Below are 19417 nucleotides of genomic sequence, written 5' to 3'. Positions count from 1 at the left end.
AGCACACCTATCGCACAGCATGGCCACCGCATAACTAGTTTGTCCCATCTCATTTTAACAGGCTGCCAGAGCGGAATGTCTGCTGACAGGGCAACCATGGGCTGTCCCCTGCATGGAGGCCCCTGGAACAAGATACTAGGGGCCAGAAATCATTCCCCAGGCTGAACAATCCCTTCCTGACAGCAGGACAACAGCAGGGCAGCCTTCCTAAGCCTGGGGGCTGAGGATTCATCCAAGTTGTTCCTGAATGTGGGGACGGCAGGAATCAACTGGCAGTTCAGAGGCGCCTCTCAGCTTTCAAGGGGATTAAAGGCTACAGCACTCCTGTCTGGCACACTCCACAAAGAAAGCAGTAATTGGGGGTGCCTGGGTGGCTCAGTCAGTTAAGCATCCGACTTTGGCTCAGGTCATGATCTCTAGGTTTGTGGGTTCGAACCTCTGCTGCCAGCACAGAGCCTGCTTCAGATCCTCTGTCCCCCTCTCTGCCCCTACCCTACTCTCTCTTTCAAAAATAAATAAATAAACTTAAAAAAAAGGCAGTATTTGGGGTACAATCAGAATAGACTGGCCTCAGACGCTACAGCATATTCTCCCTCTCTTCTTAATTCACAAGATCTTAATTCACAGACACAGAATGGGTAGCCTCTTATAAACTTTTCTGGCCCAAGTAAAAGTTTTTCTGAGATGTCCTTCCCCTGAAACTGCCTTTATGACAAACATCTAGATGGATAAATATTTTAAGGGGAACTCTTGTATGATCAGACATAGGTTTCAAGAGACTCAAAATATTAAAAATTAAATCAAAAAGAAATTAAAATGTGTTTTTAAATCAGAGAAGAAATAAAAAAGTTGATGCCCTCCCAAGACCAGCTGACTTTAGGCATTCCCATCCTCCCTACCTGCAACAAGTTAAAGAAAACTACAAAGGACATTTCCTCTCCTAATTCTCATCCCATCCTTACTGCAATAGGTTAGGAACATGATCCTGACTATCTCAAGCTCTTCCCTTAAGAACTTAGTCCAATAGTGGCCACTTCAGTCAAGAGGGATAGCAAAATTCTAGAAGGCAGCCTCCATGGATTCATCCATAAAACCAATGAATATAACTTAATACCAATACCATGGTAAATAGGTATTTTTCTGCAGTTCATAATCTAGCATTACCCAATAATTGGTAGGAATTTGAGAGTTTTTAGCTGCTTCATATAAAGCTAAATTCCAAGGAACTTATTCAAAGTTTCTATTACATTGGGGAGTGAGATTAACTTTGTTATTACAATGATAAGGTTTCAAAGGATTAAACTGAAAATGAATCAGAAGGGGAGAAAAAGACTTACAGGAAACCCTTAGAGCCCCACTGGTGGAGGGGATAGAAGAAACTTTATTCCATGAGATCCAGAGCAGAGATTCTCTGTGCTGGCTACATTACGATCACCAGGGCAAATTTACAACAACATGGATGCTGGAACCCTAATCCAGAGACTGGTTTAATCAGTCTGGTTTAGGGCCCTTCATAGGTATGTTTTTTAACGTTCTTCAAGTGATTTTCATATGCAGTCCAGACTGAGATTTAGATTTAGATAGAATTTTGATATTTTGCATTTGACAAAAGCTCTTTAAGACTGTCAGGCTTTAGCTTTAGAAAAAAAAAAAAAAATCTGGGCACCTAGGTGGCTCAGTCGGTTAAGCATCTGACTCTTGATTTTGGCTTAGGTCATGCTCTCACAGTTTGTGGGATCGAGCCCTATGTAGGGCTCTGTGTTGACAGCATGGGGCCTGCTTGGGATTCTTTCTCTCCCTCTCCCTCTGCCCTTCCCCCCCCGCCCCCCCACCCACACTTTCTCTTTCAAATAAATAAATACATGTTTTGGGGTTTTTTTTATCCAAAGTATAATTCACAAATAAAACTTCCTCCAGGGGCACCTGGGTGGCTCAGTCAGTTAAGTGTCTGACTTCGGCTCAGGTCATGATCTCACTGTTCATGAGTTTGAGCCCCGCTTCGGGCTCTGTGCTGACAGCTCAGAGCCTGGAGCCTGCTTCAGATACTGTGTCTCCTTCTGTCTGTCTGTCTCCCTCTCTCAAAAATAAATAAACATAAAAAACAAAAACAAAAAACTTCATTCAGCACCTTGTACCATACATAGACCCATGTTAAATGCTTAGTATAAGATGTTAGTATATGACGTTAGGGTTCTGTCATGTGACCCCTGTGTTGCAGAGCCCCTACAACTGCTGACAGTGGTGAGAAGCAAGAAGTGAAGATTGGGGCAGTCTGGCTAGCTTTCTACTGTGAGAATACAACATTTAAGAAAACCAAGATATAACACCATATCTGCTTTGGTAAACACCAAGTTTTCGTCTGATACCTAATAACAGAGTGAAGTTGATTCCTTGAAAAGCTAATTTACACAATAATCTTAAATAATTAAAACATATGTAAGATCTAATTACCTAAATAGGTTAACTCCCTAAAGGGAGGATAAGAAGGGAAGGGACAGACAAGCTTAATTCTGCTAATTAGTGAATTTCAGTGCACCAAATTAACTTCACATTAATCTGTAATTTTGATATTGACCAATTCGATCATTGACAAAGACCTCCGAAGGCCCAGTTTCCTGTTCCTGGCATTGACCTGTTTATTTCTGATTAAAAGAAAGTGGAAGAATGGCGAGACATTAAAGAAACCATTAGCAGAAGGCTACCTAAAAGCAGAACCAAGATTTCATCAAAAAAGTTTTCATTAACCATTTGTAACATCCAGATCATACATCTTAACCAAATAAAGGCTTAGGTATTTAAAACTGCTTAGAATACAGGAAGCTGGTTTCAATACTCTTCTTCCCTTTTGACAGAGCCTCCTTCAGCTCCAGCCAACAGGCTATATTTATTTCCCTGAAGCAGCATTTCCTAGGAAAGAAGCAGCAGCCTCACTGCAGACAGCGTAAAAGAGCTCATGATCACGGCAGCAGGCCAACCTCAGGAGACCCATGGCCCTGTAGATTCATTTCACCATGCAAGAAAGCCACTGGGCTCTGCACCAATAGGAGTGCTGTTGTCATCTCCAGCAGAGGACTCTGGGCTGCTATTGGAAACCAACACCTGGCACCAAGCCAGATAACCGTATCACACCCGTACTGAGCTTTATAAAGCTTTATGGATGCCGACAGGGAAAAGAAAAGGAAAAAAAAAAAAAAAAAAAAAAAAAAAGCAGGTGTTCTTACTCATCCTATCACTGACTGTCCAGAAAATCTGCTGAGTCACTGAGTACCAATCAAGAGAAAAATAATGCAGAGTCTGCAAATACTAATCTCCTTCATCCCGCTCTCCTTCCAAAAAGCAAGTAGACTCACAGGTAATATTCCTGACTCTGAAAACACAAGGGCATAGACAAATTCACACACCCTTAGTCCATACAGAAAAGTTTTCAGAGTCAAATATCTGAAAATATAATGTACGAGACAAAGCTATTTTTTTACTTAAAAAATTTTTTTTTAATGTTTACTTATTTTTGAGAGAGAGAGAGAGACAAAGCATGAGTGGAGGGAAGGGCAGAGAGAGAGGGAGACACAGAATCGGAAGCAGGCTCCAGGCTCTGAGCTGTCAGCACAGAGCCCAATGCGGGGTTTGAACTCATGAACCATGAGATCGTGACCTGAGCCACCCAGGCACCCCAGAACATGACCTTTTAAAAACACTTGACAGTTATGCATTCATTTTAACATATATAAAAAAACAGACAGCATAAACTTATGATTTTATTTATTACTTAGGTCAAGGCTGAGCAAAAATAAAAAATCCAGATTAAAAGAAATATTTCAAGTAAGAAAAAAGTTCAGAGGGCACAAGGATAAGATAAAAATCATGAAAACAGTACTCAAATTTAAAAGTCTGGGAAACATGAAAGGAGAGTGAAAATAAAGTTTATGTGGACTCTTGACATTTTATAAAAGTAGTAACAGCCTTCCTGTTTCTTCAAGATAAGACTCGATCACATGAAGGAAACTTGCTGTCTGGCTCCTGACTTAATAAGTTAGGGGACAAAGGGCACAATAGTGATTCTATTTACAGTTCTTTTCCACCTGGAGAGGAAAAGCTGGCTGTTGCCACTGTACGTCCTAATGTCACTTCTACTGTAACCAACTGGGCGGGGACCCTGTCTCCAGAAATTTCACCAGACTACCCACATACAATAGCTTCCCAGCTTCCACCTTTTTTCTGAGCTATAAGCCATCCTTGCTCACTCCCAAGGCTTCATCTATATGGATGCACTAATGACTTCAAATTTTTCTTCTGCTACCTTACTTGCCTGTGCTCTATCTTCTGATCATTTTATCTGGATGCACTCAAATTCAACATGTTCAAAGTAAACTCATTCTCACCTGAATCTTCTTCTCTTCCTATACATCCATTAGTAGTTTTAAACTCTTACCACCAATCCCAGACCCCCCCAATACTTCCTTCTCCTTCCAGAGATGCCCCTGTCTCTCCTCTCTCATCTCTCCTCACTATTATGCTTGGTTGGATGCAGACTCCTGGCCTCTTTCACATAGATTGGCACAGGAGACTCCCCACCGCTCCCTATATTTTATCTCTCTCCTATGCAGGTTTTTTCTACATTGTCTCAAAACTAATCTTCCTAAGATAAAAATCAAGTCTTAAAAATCCCTTCTCAGCTCCATATCATTAGCCCTTGGGTAACACAAATGAAAACCACAATGAGATATCAGACATACCTATCAGAATGGCTAAGATAAAAATAACAACACCACCAAATACTGCCAAGAATGCAGAGAAACTGGATCACTCATATATTGCTGGTGGGAATGGAAAAGTGTATAGCCAGTCTGGAAAAGAGTATTGAAGTTCCTTATACACCAAAACATGCACTTACCATATGACCCAGCAACTGCATTCCTGGGCATTTATCCAGACAAATGAGAGCTTATTCACACAAAATCCTATATATAAATGTTCAAGGCAGCTTTATTTGTAACAACTACACACTAGAAATAACCCAAAATGCCCTTCAACAAATGAATGGTTAAACAATCTATGGTTCCTCTATAACATAGAATAGTACTCACAATGAAAAGGAAAGAACTACCTAAAACATGGAATACTACTCACAAAAAGAAACTACTGATCCACATATCAAACGAGATGGATATCAAGGAAATTATGCACAGTGAAAAAAGCCAATCTCAAAAGTTACACGCTACGTGATTCCATTTATATAGTATTTTTTTTTTTTATTTTTTTATTTAAGACAGAGCAAGCAGCAGGGAAGAGGGGCAGAGGGACAGAATCTCAAGAAGGCTTCAGGCTCGGTGCAGGGCCTGACATGGGGCTCAATCCCACGATGCTGGGATCATGACCTGAGCCAAAATCAAGAGTCGGGCACTCAAACGACTGGGCCACCCAGGTGTCCCTATAGCATTCTTAAAACGACAAAATTGTCAAGGTGGAGAACAGATTAGAGGTTGCCAGAGACTGGGGGCAAGGGGAAGGGAGGTGGCTATGGCTGCAAGGGAGGTGAGAGTAGCATGAGAGATGCTTGTGATGGTGCTGTTTTGTGTTCTGACTGTGGTGATGGTCACAAAAATCTACACATGCGAAAAAACTGCACAGAATATACACATGCAAATGAGTATACACAAAACCATAAAACTGGGGAAGTCTTAATAAGCTGGGTGGATTGTTTTAATGTTGAGATATGGTGCTATAGTTTTGTTTTTTATGTTTATTTTATTTTTGAGAGACAGAGAGCACAAGCAGGGTAGGAGCAAAGAGAGAGGGACACACAGAATCTGAAGCAGGCTCCAGGCGCTGAGCTGCAGGGCTCGAACCCACAAGCAGGGAGATCACGACCTGAGCCGAAGTCGGACACTTAACCAACTGAGTGACCCAGGTGCCCCTATGGTGCTATAGTTTTCTGCAAGAAGTTACCACTGGGGGATAAAGTGTATACAGAATTTCTTTGCATAGTTGTCTCAAAATAAAAAGGGGGGGACAAAAACCCTCCTCAATAACTTCCAATAGTTCCCCAGTGCCCATAGTAAAAGATTCCTTATCATGGCATGCAGAATTTTCTCTTTCACATCCTAAGCTCTAGACAACTGGTTCTAAGATCTAACATTTAGAATGTTAGAATGCCATCTTAGAATGGCAGGCATCAGTCTAAGCATTTTACATGCATTATCTCATTTAATCTTCAATAATCCCATGAGTCACGTTCTACTATCAATACCATTTTATTCATAAACCATCAAACCACAGATGACATAGTAACCTGAAAGCATCCCTACCTAATCATCCTTCAAAGTCCTGCTCCAATGTCACCTTTGTGACTTTTTCTAGAGTTAAGTGCATACTGACAGTGTCTGGCACTCAGAAGATACTCACCACGTGGTTAATTAACATAAGGCTTAGGCAAACAACACAAACCACAAACAAGTTATAAAACTGGCACCTTAAGGATTTGACAGTGATTACATTGACTGTTTTCCAAAGTTCAGCTTGAGTAGGAAAGCACTATATAATAAACAGTGGGGATGGAGCACCTGGGTGGCTCATTCAGTTAAGCATCCAACTCTTTATTTTGGCTCAGGTCATGATCTCACAGTTCGTAGGTTCAAGTCCCATATCAGACTCTGAGCTGGCAGCACAGAGCCTGCTTGGGATTCTCTCTCTCCCTGTTTCTGCCCCTACCCTCCCTCCCTCCCTCCCTCTCTCTCTCTCTCTCAAAATAAATAAACTTAAAAAATATATATACGGTGGGGACAGAAAACACCTATTACTGAGAAAATGTTGTTTAATAAGGCAACAGCTTTCACATACCAAAGAAGGACAGGTAATGTCAGGCTAATGAAACTCCAGTGTCAGCTGCAAAGTTTTTCTGATTCTCAAGTTTTCACATAACAAATACTGTACATGAATACAAACCTTACCTTCCTAAACCCAGTCACCCCCATTCTTCCTTTGCAATTGAAGAAAAGGTATAATTTTTTTCTTTTCAGAAAAAAGATATTTCTTCCATTTTAACATTTATTTATTTTTGAGACAGAGAGAGACAGAGCATGAACGGGGGAGGGTCAGAGAGAGGGAGACACAGAATCTGAAACAGGCTCCAGGCTCTGAGCTGTCAGCACAGAGCCTGACGCGGGGCTTGAACTCACGGACCGCGAGATCATGACCTGAGCCGAAGTCGGCCGCTTAACCGACTGAGCCACCCAGGCGCCCCTATTTCTTCCATTTTAAAATGTATACTCATGGCACACCTGGGCATCTCAGTTGGTTAGGTATCCAACTTCAGCTCAGGTCTTGATCTCACACCTGTACGTTTGAGCCCCGCATGGGGCTCTGTGCTCACAATTCAGAGCCTGGAGCCTGCTTCAGATTCTGTCTCCCTCTCTTTCTGCCCCTCCCCCACTCACACTTGGTCTCTGTCTCTTTCTCTCAAAATAAATCAACATTTAAAAAAACTAATTAAGGGGCACCTGGGTGGCTCAGTCGGTTAAGCGGCTGACTTTGGCTCAGGTCATGATCTCGTGGTCCATGAGTTCCAGCCCCACGTCGGGCTCTGTGCTGACAGCTCAGAGCCTGGAGCCTGTTTCAGATTCTGTGTCTCCCTCTCTCTGACCCTCCCCCGTTCATGCTCTGTCTGTCTCTGTCTCAAAAATAAATAAAGATTAAAAAAAAATTTTTTTAATAAAAATAAAAAAACTAATTAAAATTTTTTTTAAATGTATTTTAATTATTTCCCTTGGAGAAAACAAAATTCTTATCTAAAGACTCCTTCACATCCATGGATTTCCTTGGAAAACTTACTTATCATACTACCACAATCTAGAATTGTTCCAGTACTCTGAAATCTGCAGGAGTCCCTCCAAAGGATTCACATTTTAAACACAGACAACAGAGGCAGAGGCAAAAAAACAAACAAACCAATTTTAAGTACATGAATGAAGTTGGGGGTTGTTTCTGTTTTGTTTTGTTTTATTTGAGAGAGAGAGAGAGAGAGAGAGAAAGAAAGAGAACATGAGCGGGGCAAAGGGAGAGAGAGGGAGAGGGAGAGAGAAAATCTTAAGCAGGCTCCACACTCAGTACTGAGCCCAACAAGGGGCTCGATCCCACAACCCTGGGACCAGGAGCTAAGATTAAGTCTGATGCTCAACCGACTGAGCCACCCAGGTGCCCCTAAGTACATGAATGAAGTTTAATGGTTCATATTCCCTCTCTTCCCTCTTCAGCACCCCCACCCTCACCCCTACAAGGTGACTTCTCTCAAGCAAAGCCTTTTCAGAATTCACCACAGGGCAGTACAAGCAGGAGAGAAGAGAACTCAAAAGGAGAAATAGGTGGCAGGCTGAAGCCAACCGACCGCTCCTTTTTTATATGTAACCATAAATTCTTACCAGTGATCTAAAGCCAACAACAGGGATGCCTGGGTGGCTCAGTGGGTTGAGCTTCCAACTTCAGCTCAGGTCATGATCTCACGGTTTGTGGGTTTGAGCCTGGCATCGGGCGCTGTGCTGACAGCTCAGAGCCTGGACCCTGCTTTGGATTCTGTGTCTCCCTCTCTCTCTGCCCCTCCCCTGCTCGTGCTCTGTCTCTCTCTCTCTCAAAAATAAATAAACATTAAACAAATTTTTTTAAATAAAAAAATAAAGCCAACAACAAAAATGAAATTTCGTTTTAATTATGCATTATATGAAAAAGGAAGGTGTAGTCTAATACAACAAGCAGGTAAGAAAAGGAATTCAGGAAAAGGAATACCGACCGGTCGATTTCTCTTATATTTGGAGTCCTCTCGGTCTCTGTGCTGCCCGGAAGTGCTGGTTCTCTCTCTCACGTTTCTATAACCAGGACTGGGGATGATATACTCTTTTCCTATGTCGATATCCTTCATCTTCTCTGAGTAGAGGTGCCAGGGCTCACAGACTTTTGGTTTCACTTGAGAATTTCTGAAATTAAAAATTCATCAAAGAAAAAAAAAAAAAAAATTCATCAAAGAATAACACTATATGTTAATTATACCAGAATTTTTTAAAAATTTTCTTTATTTCCTTAAGGAAAGAGATTTCCTAAATTTGTACTTAATCATATGCAAAAGTACTTTAAACTAGAAAAAAAAGGGGGCAAAAGCATTAAAGTTTACTACCATTATACCTATAAAAATAATTTTTCAGAAATGTTTAAAGTGCCATTTCATTTTTTTTAAAGAAAAAAAATATCAGTGTAATAGAACCAAGGATTACCACCTCCCACCTCTAAGGGGGAAAAAAAGATTAGAAAAAAATAAACACACTAGTAAAGAGATATCATCACCCATCACCTTCAACTAAGCTCAAACCCATGTAAGGAGCATTCAGATAAGTCTTTCAAAAAAAAAAAAAAGACAACTTTTAAGTTTGTTCCAAGCATTATAAACTCCACAATTTTAAAATGGATATTATTTCTCCTACTAAATGTTACTAAATGAAAATTTACAACGCACTTATTCTACCAATGATATATCCCACCTCTGCGTTTTTATAATTGGGTAATTGGTTTGTTATTTGAAAGCTCCATGAAGTTACATAAATAAAAATACAAAACAAATTTATACCTGAAATGCAAAACAAAACAATATTATCACACCTTAACTTAAAAAAAATTTTTTTTAATGTTTATTTATTCTTAAGAGAGAGACAGAGACAACACGAACAGGGGAGGGGCAGAGAGAAATAGAGGCACAGAATCTGAAGCAGGGTCCAGGCTCTGAACTCTCCGCACAGAACCCGACACAGGGCTCAAACTCCCGAGCTGTGAAATCATGACCTAAGCGGAAGTAGGATGCTTAACTGACTGAGCCACCCAGTTGCCCCAATAATATTACACCTTAACTTTAAAAACAAATTCCCCTTGGGGTACTGAAAGTGTTCTAAAATTAGACAGTGGTGATGGTTGCCCAAGCCTGTGAATGTACTAACCCAAAACTGAGTTGTAATACTTTAAAGGGGTGCATTTAATGGTATATAATTTATATCTCAACAAAGCCGTTATTAGAAAACAATAACAAAAAGAAATTCCCCATCCTGTCCAACAAAATCTTACCTAATATTTACCTGAAACTCTGTTCTAAACCTTTGCTTGCCTGGCTAACTTTGATCGATATACTGTATCAACTCCGGTTAATTCTGAAAAAATAAAACACACACATTTCCCCCACTCTGAGATGGCTCAAAGTTTCTCAGATACAAGCTGAGAAAACGCCTTTCGCACCAGCCTCACTAGAAATTAAAGAAGTGTAGCTGTGTTGCCTTTTGGATTCCATAACTTCCTAGCTATAACTGGGTCTTAAAAGTACTACTCTGCAGACAAAATTCTGACCACTACAATTCATTTTTCTAAGGTATCAGAGAAAAGGAGAATACTTACTAAATAAAAAAGAACTAAATCTCCTCCATACAGACGTGTTTCCAACACACTTCTTGCCTTTCAGAAGTCTAGTTCAACTACCCTGAGTCGATACTGCTAAATTACGTATCTTTAAAAAAAAAAAAAAAAAAAAAAAGTCACCTTGTCCAAGGACAAACTGCACCATAAAGCACTCCGGCTTACAACCAAGAGCACAGCAATCACGTCACTGAGACCTCATTAAGCCTAAACTATAAACAGACCTGGGCATCTGCCTGTGTCCCCAATGTCAGGTTGCAGCTGCAGATCAGAGTAATCCCTCTTGTTAGAGGGATCACTGAAGTCCAACCTTCCTCACAAAAGGCTCCCTAACCTAGCTGATTGTGTGGAAGCTGAACAGATAAGTCCCATTTTGAAAAAAGGCAAGAGGAAGGAAGTGGGTTTGAAAGGGGCACGGCCCAACCAACTAATTCACAATTCCAAATGCCATATCAAGAAGAACATAAAGTTCATCCCAATTGTCTAAGAACTCTTGATAACCAAAGTGTGTTTCAATCATTTTATTTCAAGTTATTCTACGTATGAAGGAGGTGGGGAGTAGGTCTCCATTGCCTCTAACACTCTTGTTTCTTAGCTTCCTGGGAAAAGAGGCATAGCCCTGAGAGTAGGCAGGCCTTGAGTAGGCACAAAGTTACTATCTCTTGGCCTTGAATATAAGAATTCCATCTTCTGTGTATCAGGATTATAAGACCAGGCACCCCACATAGAGGCCACCCAAGAGCTAGGAATCCCTATGAGTTTTAGAAAGAAAACAAGCCCAAGTCTGAATAAAGCAACCAAGAAAGGATCACTATAGGCTTGACTCTTTTTGACTCTATTTGTACTTCCCTATTTTTTTCTGTTCTCCTTTTGGGTGTTAAAAAGTTGTTTTGCAATGCTAACTTGACTCAGCTGACAAGAATGGAAAAAAGGAAAGGATTTTTTTTCTTTTTTGAGTCAGAGCTATACAATGACATTAGCAGAACAACCAAAGTGGTAGAACCCCAAAGAAGTGTCCAGATTCAAACTCAACAGAGTTGAGGCCAGACAACTGCCTTTTTTTTTTTTTTTTTTTTAAATCAAGGTTCCCCTTCCAGTGGTAAAAGTGTAGACATTCTCCCTGCACAACGATGCAGAGGAAACTGCATGGGGGAGGGGGATTGCAAGAACTGGAACTAGCCAGACTGGTGTTTCCAAATTGCCTTCATTACAACATTCCTTAGGTATCCAACCTGAGGAATTTCATTCAGGCCCTGAAGCTGCACAAGAAGACCTGAAGCTATTTACCACCCTCTGATAATCCACTTGTGGTGCTTCAACCGTCCGCACCCTTCACTGAGGCAACAGATTCCAGTATAACCTATCCATCTTGTCCTTCAAAACCTTCTGAAACTTTGCCAATCATTCCTGTGCCCTTCTGCCTCCTGCCTCCCCACGTCTGTGCAGAAGCCAGATGACCCCTGTGCAACAAACACAAAGCAACATGCAGCTCTGTGTGGTGGAAGTGGAAAGGCACTGATGACAGTCAAGAGATCAGGACTCCCTCCATTCCTGGCTCTGCCCAGGGTTTGCTGTGCGTACTTGTGTCACGAACCTCCATTTACCCGTTTGCAGAAAACGAGGGGATGACTTTTAAGGTCGCTGCGCTGGCAGCTCAGAATCGCTGGTATAAGACTTGAGCGGGGTGTGCCCCGGGCCGCCCTCCCCACAAGCTTGAGGATGGGGGCTTCTCTCTCGCCAGCTTCACCTGGGATGCCTTGACCCTTGGGCGTTCCCACGGCCAGTTTGGGCCTGACGAGGCCACAGCGACCCACACCCACGGGCCGCGGGCGCAGCACCCCCTGGTGGCCGCATCCGGGTATGTAGCCAGCACTCTCGACCACTCAGCCCACCCTACCTGCCTTCCGACGCCAGGACCTCAGCACCAGCCAGCCCTCAGGGATTGCGTCCCGAGGAGGGGGCGGCGGGACACTAGAAGGAGGCCAGGCTGCGCTTCTCAGGTCTCCGGATTCCCCCCGAACCTCCTCTTATCCCCGATCCCAGTCCGCCACCCCGGGTGGGAACATACAGGGGTGACCCCCGTGACAACCAACAGAGAAGGAGGGGGTGCGACGTTAGCTGCTACCTACCTGTGCCCCGGCTCCAGGACGGCCGCACCGGCCACTCGACCACGCTCCCGAGCATCAGCCCCGGAGCAAAACAAGCCTTTATAGCGGCATTGGCCGCCAGACTGCGCAGGCGTGCTGCACAAAGACTCCCCAAGACTGAAGGGAATTGTAGTCCCTCTTCTAGGAGCCCGAGGCTCGACACGCGGCAAAGGACTATATTTCCCAGAAGCGCTGCAGAAGCCCTGGAGGAGGTGCAGGCTGCTCCTCCTTTCCACCGCGCTCCTGGCTCTGCACCATCCTTCTCAGAGCTTCTGCGAGCCTGTCTGGAATCTTCTCTGAGGCCGTGTGCCCCAGTGGGTGGCCGGGAGGGTTGACAGTAGCCCTTGGGGGAGGGTGGGGGGCGCAGCTCGGTGTTTGCAGGCAGGACGGAGCCGACGGTGTGCGGCCATTTATGCACCAGAAAATATCATGAAGGTCATCAGCTATCAACTAGCCCCGACTCGTGTCTTTTATGGCAGTTAACATTTTACGATTGTTTGCTCAGTATTCGACCTGCATCCTGCGCTGATACCACCTTTTTCAGTTTTATCCCACTGCCCGTCACATAACCTTGTGCTACCTGGTTTCTAGATAATGAAACGCCAGGATCACAATTTCTACGGTAGCAAGAGCCTTGGAAACGATGTACCAACTCACTCCTTTTTGTAAATCAAACTGAGGTTCCCAAAGAGACTGATCACAGTATTTCTCTTTGTGTTTCATCTGTACCTTCAACATGATCGTAACATCACTACTCTCTGTTGAGTGCCTACCTACTCTGTACGTGGTGCTTTACATGAAATTCTTGTTTCTTTTAATCTCCACAACCACACAGTAGGTATATCTTTTCCATTTCAGAGATTATTTTTAAAAAGGTAAAGTGACTTGTTCATCTTTATACAACTAGCTAGTGTGAAGACACTAAGGTATCAATTAATTAACACAATGTTCCTGCGTGAGGATGGATTAATAGGCCTATGCAACACCACAAAGAGGCTGGGAACAGACTCATGCATATATGTAAACACGATCTGTGACTGAGAAAACATTACAGATCAGTAGGGAAAGGAAGAAGTTTGGATAAATAGTGCTGGGACAATAGGTCATCTGTATTTTTAAAAACTCAGGGATTACTACTTCAGCCCACACAGAAAAATCGATTTCAGGTAGATCAAAGACCGACCTATGAAAGGGAAAACTTTCAAATGTTGGGAAGAAAATGTGAAATAACTTCATGACCTTGGGAGTAGAGAAGAACCTCTTAAACAAGTTGCAAACACAAAAAATAAAGGAAAGATTGATACATTCTTACTATATTTAAATTTAAATTTCTGTACAAGAGCCATAAATTGAAAAGCAAAACCACAAGTTATAACCAAAAAAATTTTGGATACAAAATATACAAATAGTTTCTACAACTCAATAAGAAAGGGCAAATCACTCAGTCGGAAAATAGGCAAATGCTATGAACAGACAGTGAACACACTGTAAAGGAAACCTGAACAACCATTCAAGCATGCAAAGACACCCAATCAGGAAAAAAAAAAACAGGGAAATTCAAGTTAAAATAGCAATGAGATACTGTTTTATGCCCTTCTCATGGGAAAACTTAAAAACCTGACAACACCGACTATTGTCAAGGATCTGGAAAAACAGGATATTTTGCACATTGCTGGCAGTGTATCAACTGATAGAACCATATTAAAGAGCAGTTTGGCCATATTTAGTAGATTGGAAAAGGGCTATATATAGGGCAGTATTGTTAGATCCCTGGCAGACACCTAAAATTTAGTGGCTCAGAGTCAAGAAGTTTATTTCTCTCATAAATAAAAGTCTTAGGTAAGTATCCCAGATCAGTAACGTAGTCCTGCTTCCTGCAGGCAATCAGAGACCAAGGGTATGGTGGCTCTGTCAGGTTCAACATAGAGCTCCAAAATTTTTCTACTCATTGCTATTACGAGTCACCCGGGTGGAAGGAAGAATATGGAGATGTGTGACCTGATCTTGAGGCACCAGCAGGGAAGCAGTATACATCATTTCCATTCACATTCTAGTAGTGACAATTTAATCATTTGGGCACATCTAAGTGAGAGGGAAACTGGGAAGTGCAATCCTCAGCTGGGAAGCTATGAGCCATCTACAACTCCATTACAATGGAAGAAGGAAAGAACAGATTTCAGTGGAAACTAATGGTTTCCACCTCATATGCCTATCCTTGAACCCAGAAATTCCACTTCTACATATATGCTGTAGGGTAGCCTTTCTCTATGGAGGCTTCTGCAAGTGAATTAAGCCCTAAAAAGAATTATTTGAGTGATTATTTTCTCAATTCTCCCAAGGATAACACATATCTAGTATCATTTTGGTGTCCAAGAGAGAAGTTAATTCATTACACACAGTGAATGCTTTAGGGCATCAGGGCTTAATGCTATTAGCTGAGAAAAGATGCCCTAAAGGGCCTCCCACATATATACACAAGGAGATATATTCATTGTGCATTGTCTGTAGTAGTGGAAAGAATCTAAATTCCATTAACAAGAGAACAGACAACTAGATTATGGTATTTGTATAATGAGCTACTATACAGCAGTTAAAGAACATGGGCTATAATGTATCACTATGTATAAGTTTCAAAAACAATGTTGAGCACAAATAAGTTACAAAAAGACTCAAATTGTATAACCCCAATTTGTATTTATTTTGCAAATATGTAAAAATGTGATATGTTGTTTATGAATACACATATATGTACTTAAAAATATAAAAAATACCTGGGCATGATGAACAACAATTTCAAGGTGTAATTGGAGATATAGCTGGTGTTGCAGGTACAAGAATAAGATCAGAGAGGGAGACACAGGAGCTTCATCTGTTTCTGTAATATTTTATTTCTTTTTAAAATGATTTATAGGGGCGCCTGGGTGGCTCTTTTGGTTGAGCATCCGACTTCAGCTCAGGTCATGATCTTGCGGTTCATGGATGGAGCCCCACGTCAGGCTCTGTGCTGACAGCTCAGAGCCTGGAGGAGCCTGCTTCAGATTCTGTGTCTCCCCTCTCTCTGCCCCTCCCCTGCTCATGCTCTGTCTCTCTCGCTCTCTTAAAAAATGAATATACATTAAAAAAATTTAATGACTTATAAATATTCATTTTAATGAGGTTTGGAGTGGGTACACAGGTCCTTCTAATATCATTTGCTGTACGTTTTGGTGGCTTTAAGTATTTCATAATAAAAATGTTTTAGTGTCATAGGAACAAATCATATCTCCTCTCACTGGGACTATATGCACTTGAGCCAAAGAATCTTGCAGGTCGCTATATCTGTATCTGCTGATGAGAATTCCTGAAGCGCCTGTGGCCATCTGGTTGCATAAGATAAACCTCCTCAGCACACCTCAAGCCACCTTGCTGAGGTATACTAGCACTTCCTACCATGCCTCAAACACCGTAGAACCCCAAAGCTGCAAATCTGATACTTTAATATAAAATCAAAACCTTCTAAAAATCTCCCTGAAATACTCCAAATATATTGATCATAGGCTAAAAGAAAAAAAAAACAAAACAATAATAGACGACCATTGCGCAGACCTGGTGCCAAGCCTCAATACCCTAAGGTCTTATCCCTGTCTGTCCACAGATAGCCTGGGCCAAAGAATCGTACTTAACTTATACTTACTTATAAGTATAATTAGACTTCTACTTACTTACATGATACTGATTGCAAAGCATCCCCTCCTTAAAATGATTTTGTGTTGTGAGATGTTTGGGGGAGTGATATTCTCCAATCCTCAGGCAAGGGGCTAGAGTAGAGAATCTATGTAAACCCACACTTGTACATATTTTAAAAATAATACTTATTTTGTGTAATCCACTAAAAATATTCATTCAATATTTGATGGAGATATAATGGAGCGAAAACAGAGAAGTTTCCTGTCCTTATGGGGCTTAGAGTTCCAAATAAACTTGAGTCCAGATTTAAATTATAACTGGAGTAGGTACTAGACAAGGAAGGTATGAGTTGTGCCTGAAGGACAGTGGGAGTTAGTAAGGTGAACATGTGGAGGTGGGCAGAGCAGAGAGCACTCCAAGCAGAGGGAACAACAAAGACCAAGCAGAAGGAAAAGGAAGGGAACATCTCCAAAGGCCTTGTAGACCATGTTATAGGTCTCAGAGGAAGAGCAAATGGCAACCACGACAAGGTTTTTAATGGTGAGTGGGTTAAGGGTTGAGAAATCAAATTTGCATTTTGAAAACTGCACTGTGGCTGGTAGACTGGGAAAGAGTTAGAAGTATCTAGAAGGGAAGACAATCAGCAGACCTTGGTGATGGAGTAGGTAAAGCGGTGTGAGAAAGAAAGGTGTCGAGGGTACCACCTAGGTTTCTGGTTGCAGAACTGGATGGATGGTGGTACCGCTGCTCATTGACAGAAGTGTTTTATTGCAGTAGCTTCCTCTACCCAGGTTACCAGGACCTAATGCCAAATGGCAATGATCACTCCACATCTGCTGTGGCATTCACAGTTGAATTCTTATGAAGACAAAATTTCACTTTTGCAGATCAATTTTACAATGAAAGTCATTTTCAAGAAATAAGACTTTTTTTTCAAGTTAGCTAATAAAGTGAATATTTTACTTGCCATCACAGAAACAACAGTGTGAGAGAATAATAAACCTCTTTAATGGTCTCTGGCAACTTAAATTTTTTTTTTAATGTTTATTTACTTTTGAGAGAGAGACAGAGAGACAGAGCGTGAGCAGGGGAAGGGAAGAGAGAGAGAGGGAGACACAGAATCTGAAGCAGACTCCAGGCTATGCTGTCAGCACAGAGCCAGATGAAGGGCTCGAACTCACAGACTGAAAGATCATGACCTGACCTGAAGTTGGTCACTTAACCGACTAAGCCACCCAGGCACCTGGAGAATTCTTTTTTTTTTTTAATGTTTATTTATTTTTGAGAGAGAGACAGAGAGACAGAGAGGGAGCGGGGTAAGGACAGAGAGAGAGAGGGAGACAGAGAATCTGAAACAGGCTCCAGTCTCTGAGCTGTCAGCACAGAGCCCAACGTGGGGCTCAAACCCACGAGCCATGAGATCATGATCTGAGCCGAAGTTGGAATGATCTGAGCCGAAGTTGGACGCCTACTGACTGGGCCACCCAGGCGCCCCTAAATGTTTATGTTTTGAGAGAATGAGAGAGAGAGAGAGAGAGAGAGAGAGCGAGCCAGGGGAGGGCAGAGAGAGAGGGGGTGGACAGAGGATCAGAAGCAAGCTCCACACTGACAGCAGCAAGCCTGATGCAGGGCTCAAACTCACAACTGTGAGATCATGGCCTGAGCCACTGAGCCATCCAGGTGCCCCCTTGGCAACTTGGAAAAGAGAAAAGGATTTCACATATCAAAAATTCCAAAATTGGTGCAGCCACTGTGGAAAACAGTATGGAGTTTCCTCAAAAAATTAAAAGCAGGAGCGCCTGGATGGCTCAGTTGAGCTTCCGACTCCAGCTTAGGTCATGATCTCATGGTTTGTGAGTTTGCCCCATGTCAGGCTTTGTGCTGACAGTTCAGAGCCTGGAGCCTGTTTCAGAATCTGTCTCCCTCTCTCTCTCTCTGCCTCTCTCCTGTTTGCACACACACTCTCTCTCAAAAATAAACATTAAAAAAATTAAAAATAAAGTTACCATATTATTCATTAATTCCACTACGGGGTATTTACCCAAAGAAAATGGAAACACCAATTCAAAAAGATATATACACCCCTATGTTTATTGTAGCATTTTTTACAATAGTCAGGATATGGACACAACCCAAGTGTCCATCCATAAATGAATGTATAAAGAAGATTTTATATTTTATATAAAATAGAAATATAGAATATAAATATAAATATAGAAGATTATATATAAATATATATACATACAGATTTATATAGAAGATTATATATGCAAATATACATACATATACGTATATACATATACACATATACATATATATACATATACACATATACATATATATACATATACACATATATATACACATATATATACATATATACACATAGGTGTATATATATAAAGGAATATTGCTCAGCCATAAAAAAAGCATGAAATCTTGCCATTTACAACAACATGGATGGATCTAGAGGGTATAATGCTAAATGACATGAGTCAATCAGAGAAAGACAAATACCATATGATTTCACTCTTATGTGGAATTTAAGAAACAAATGAACAAAGAAAAAAGAGACCACCAAAAGTCAGATTTTTTTTTAATGTTTAGTTTTTTATTCTGACACAGAGAGAGAAAGCATGCTCACAAGTGGGAGATGGGCAGAGAAAGAGGGAGAGAGAGAATCCCAAGCAGGCTGCACGCTCAGTGCAGAGCCCCATGCGCGGCTCAATCACACGATAGGGAGATCTTGACCTGAACTGATATCAAGAGTAGGTCGTTTAACCAACTAAGCCACCCAGGTGGCCCCAAAACACCAGACTCCTTTTTTTTCAAGTTTACTTATTTATTTTGAGAAAGACAGAGAGAGCAAGCAGGGGAGAGGCAGAGAGAGGGAAAGAGAATCCCAAGCAGGCGCCACACTGTCAGCATGGTGTCGGATATGGGGCTCAAACTCATGAACTGTAAGATCATGACCTGAGCCAAGACCAAGAGTAGGACATTTAACTGACTGAGCCACCCAGACGCCCCCTCAAAACAACAGACTCTTAAATATGGAGAACTGGTGGTTGCCAGAGGGGTGATAAGTGGGGGAGGGGGGTGGGTGCAATAGGTCAAGGGGATTAAGGGCATGCTTATCATGATGAGCACTGAGTAATAATATATAGAAT

At 41.7% G+C, this 19417-nt stretch overlaps 1 protein-coding gene across 8 annotated transcripts in view; it reads right to left on the bottom strand.

Moving 5' to 3' along the window:
• ABCC5 (ATP binding cassette subfamily C member 5) overlaps positions 1-12707 on the bottom strand; it is an 80088-nt gene extending 67381 nt beyond the window's left edge. For 5 of the 8 annotated variants that reach the window (XM_042954638.1, XM_042954637.1, XM_042954634.1 and 2 more), the window contains exons 1-2: positions 12567-12691; positions 8780-8963 (exon numbers count right to left, since the gene is read on the bottom strand). In XM_042954638.1, the coding sequence (XP_042810572.1) occupies positions 8780-8908 (129 nt within the window). In that variant the 5' untranslated portion in view covers positions 8909-8963; positions 12567-12691. Of the gene's footprint in view, positions 1-8779; positions 8964-10419; positions 10500-12566 lie in introns of those variants that run through there. The other 3 variants (XM_042954630.1, XM_042954632.1, XM_042954631.1) reach the window with 3 other exon arrangements.
• Positions 12708-19417: the final 6710 nt, after the last annotated feature.

The sequence above is a fragment of the Panthera leo genome, chromosome C2, assembly GCF_018350215.1.
Source record: "Panthera leo isolate Ple1 chromosome C2, P.leo_Ple1_pat1.1, whole genome shotgun sequence".
In the NCBI taxonomy this organism is placed as follows: Eukaryota; Metazoa; Chordata; class Mammalia; order Carnivora; family Felidae; genus Panthera; species Panthera leo.
This window is presented reverse-complemented; position numbering and strand designations above follow the sequence as displayed.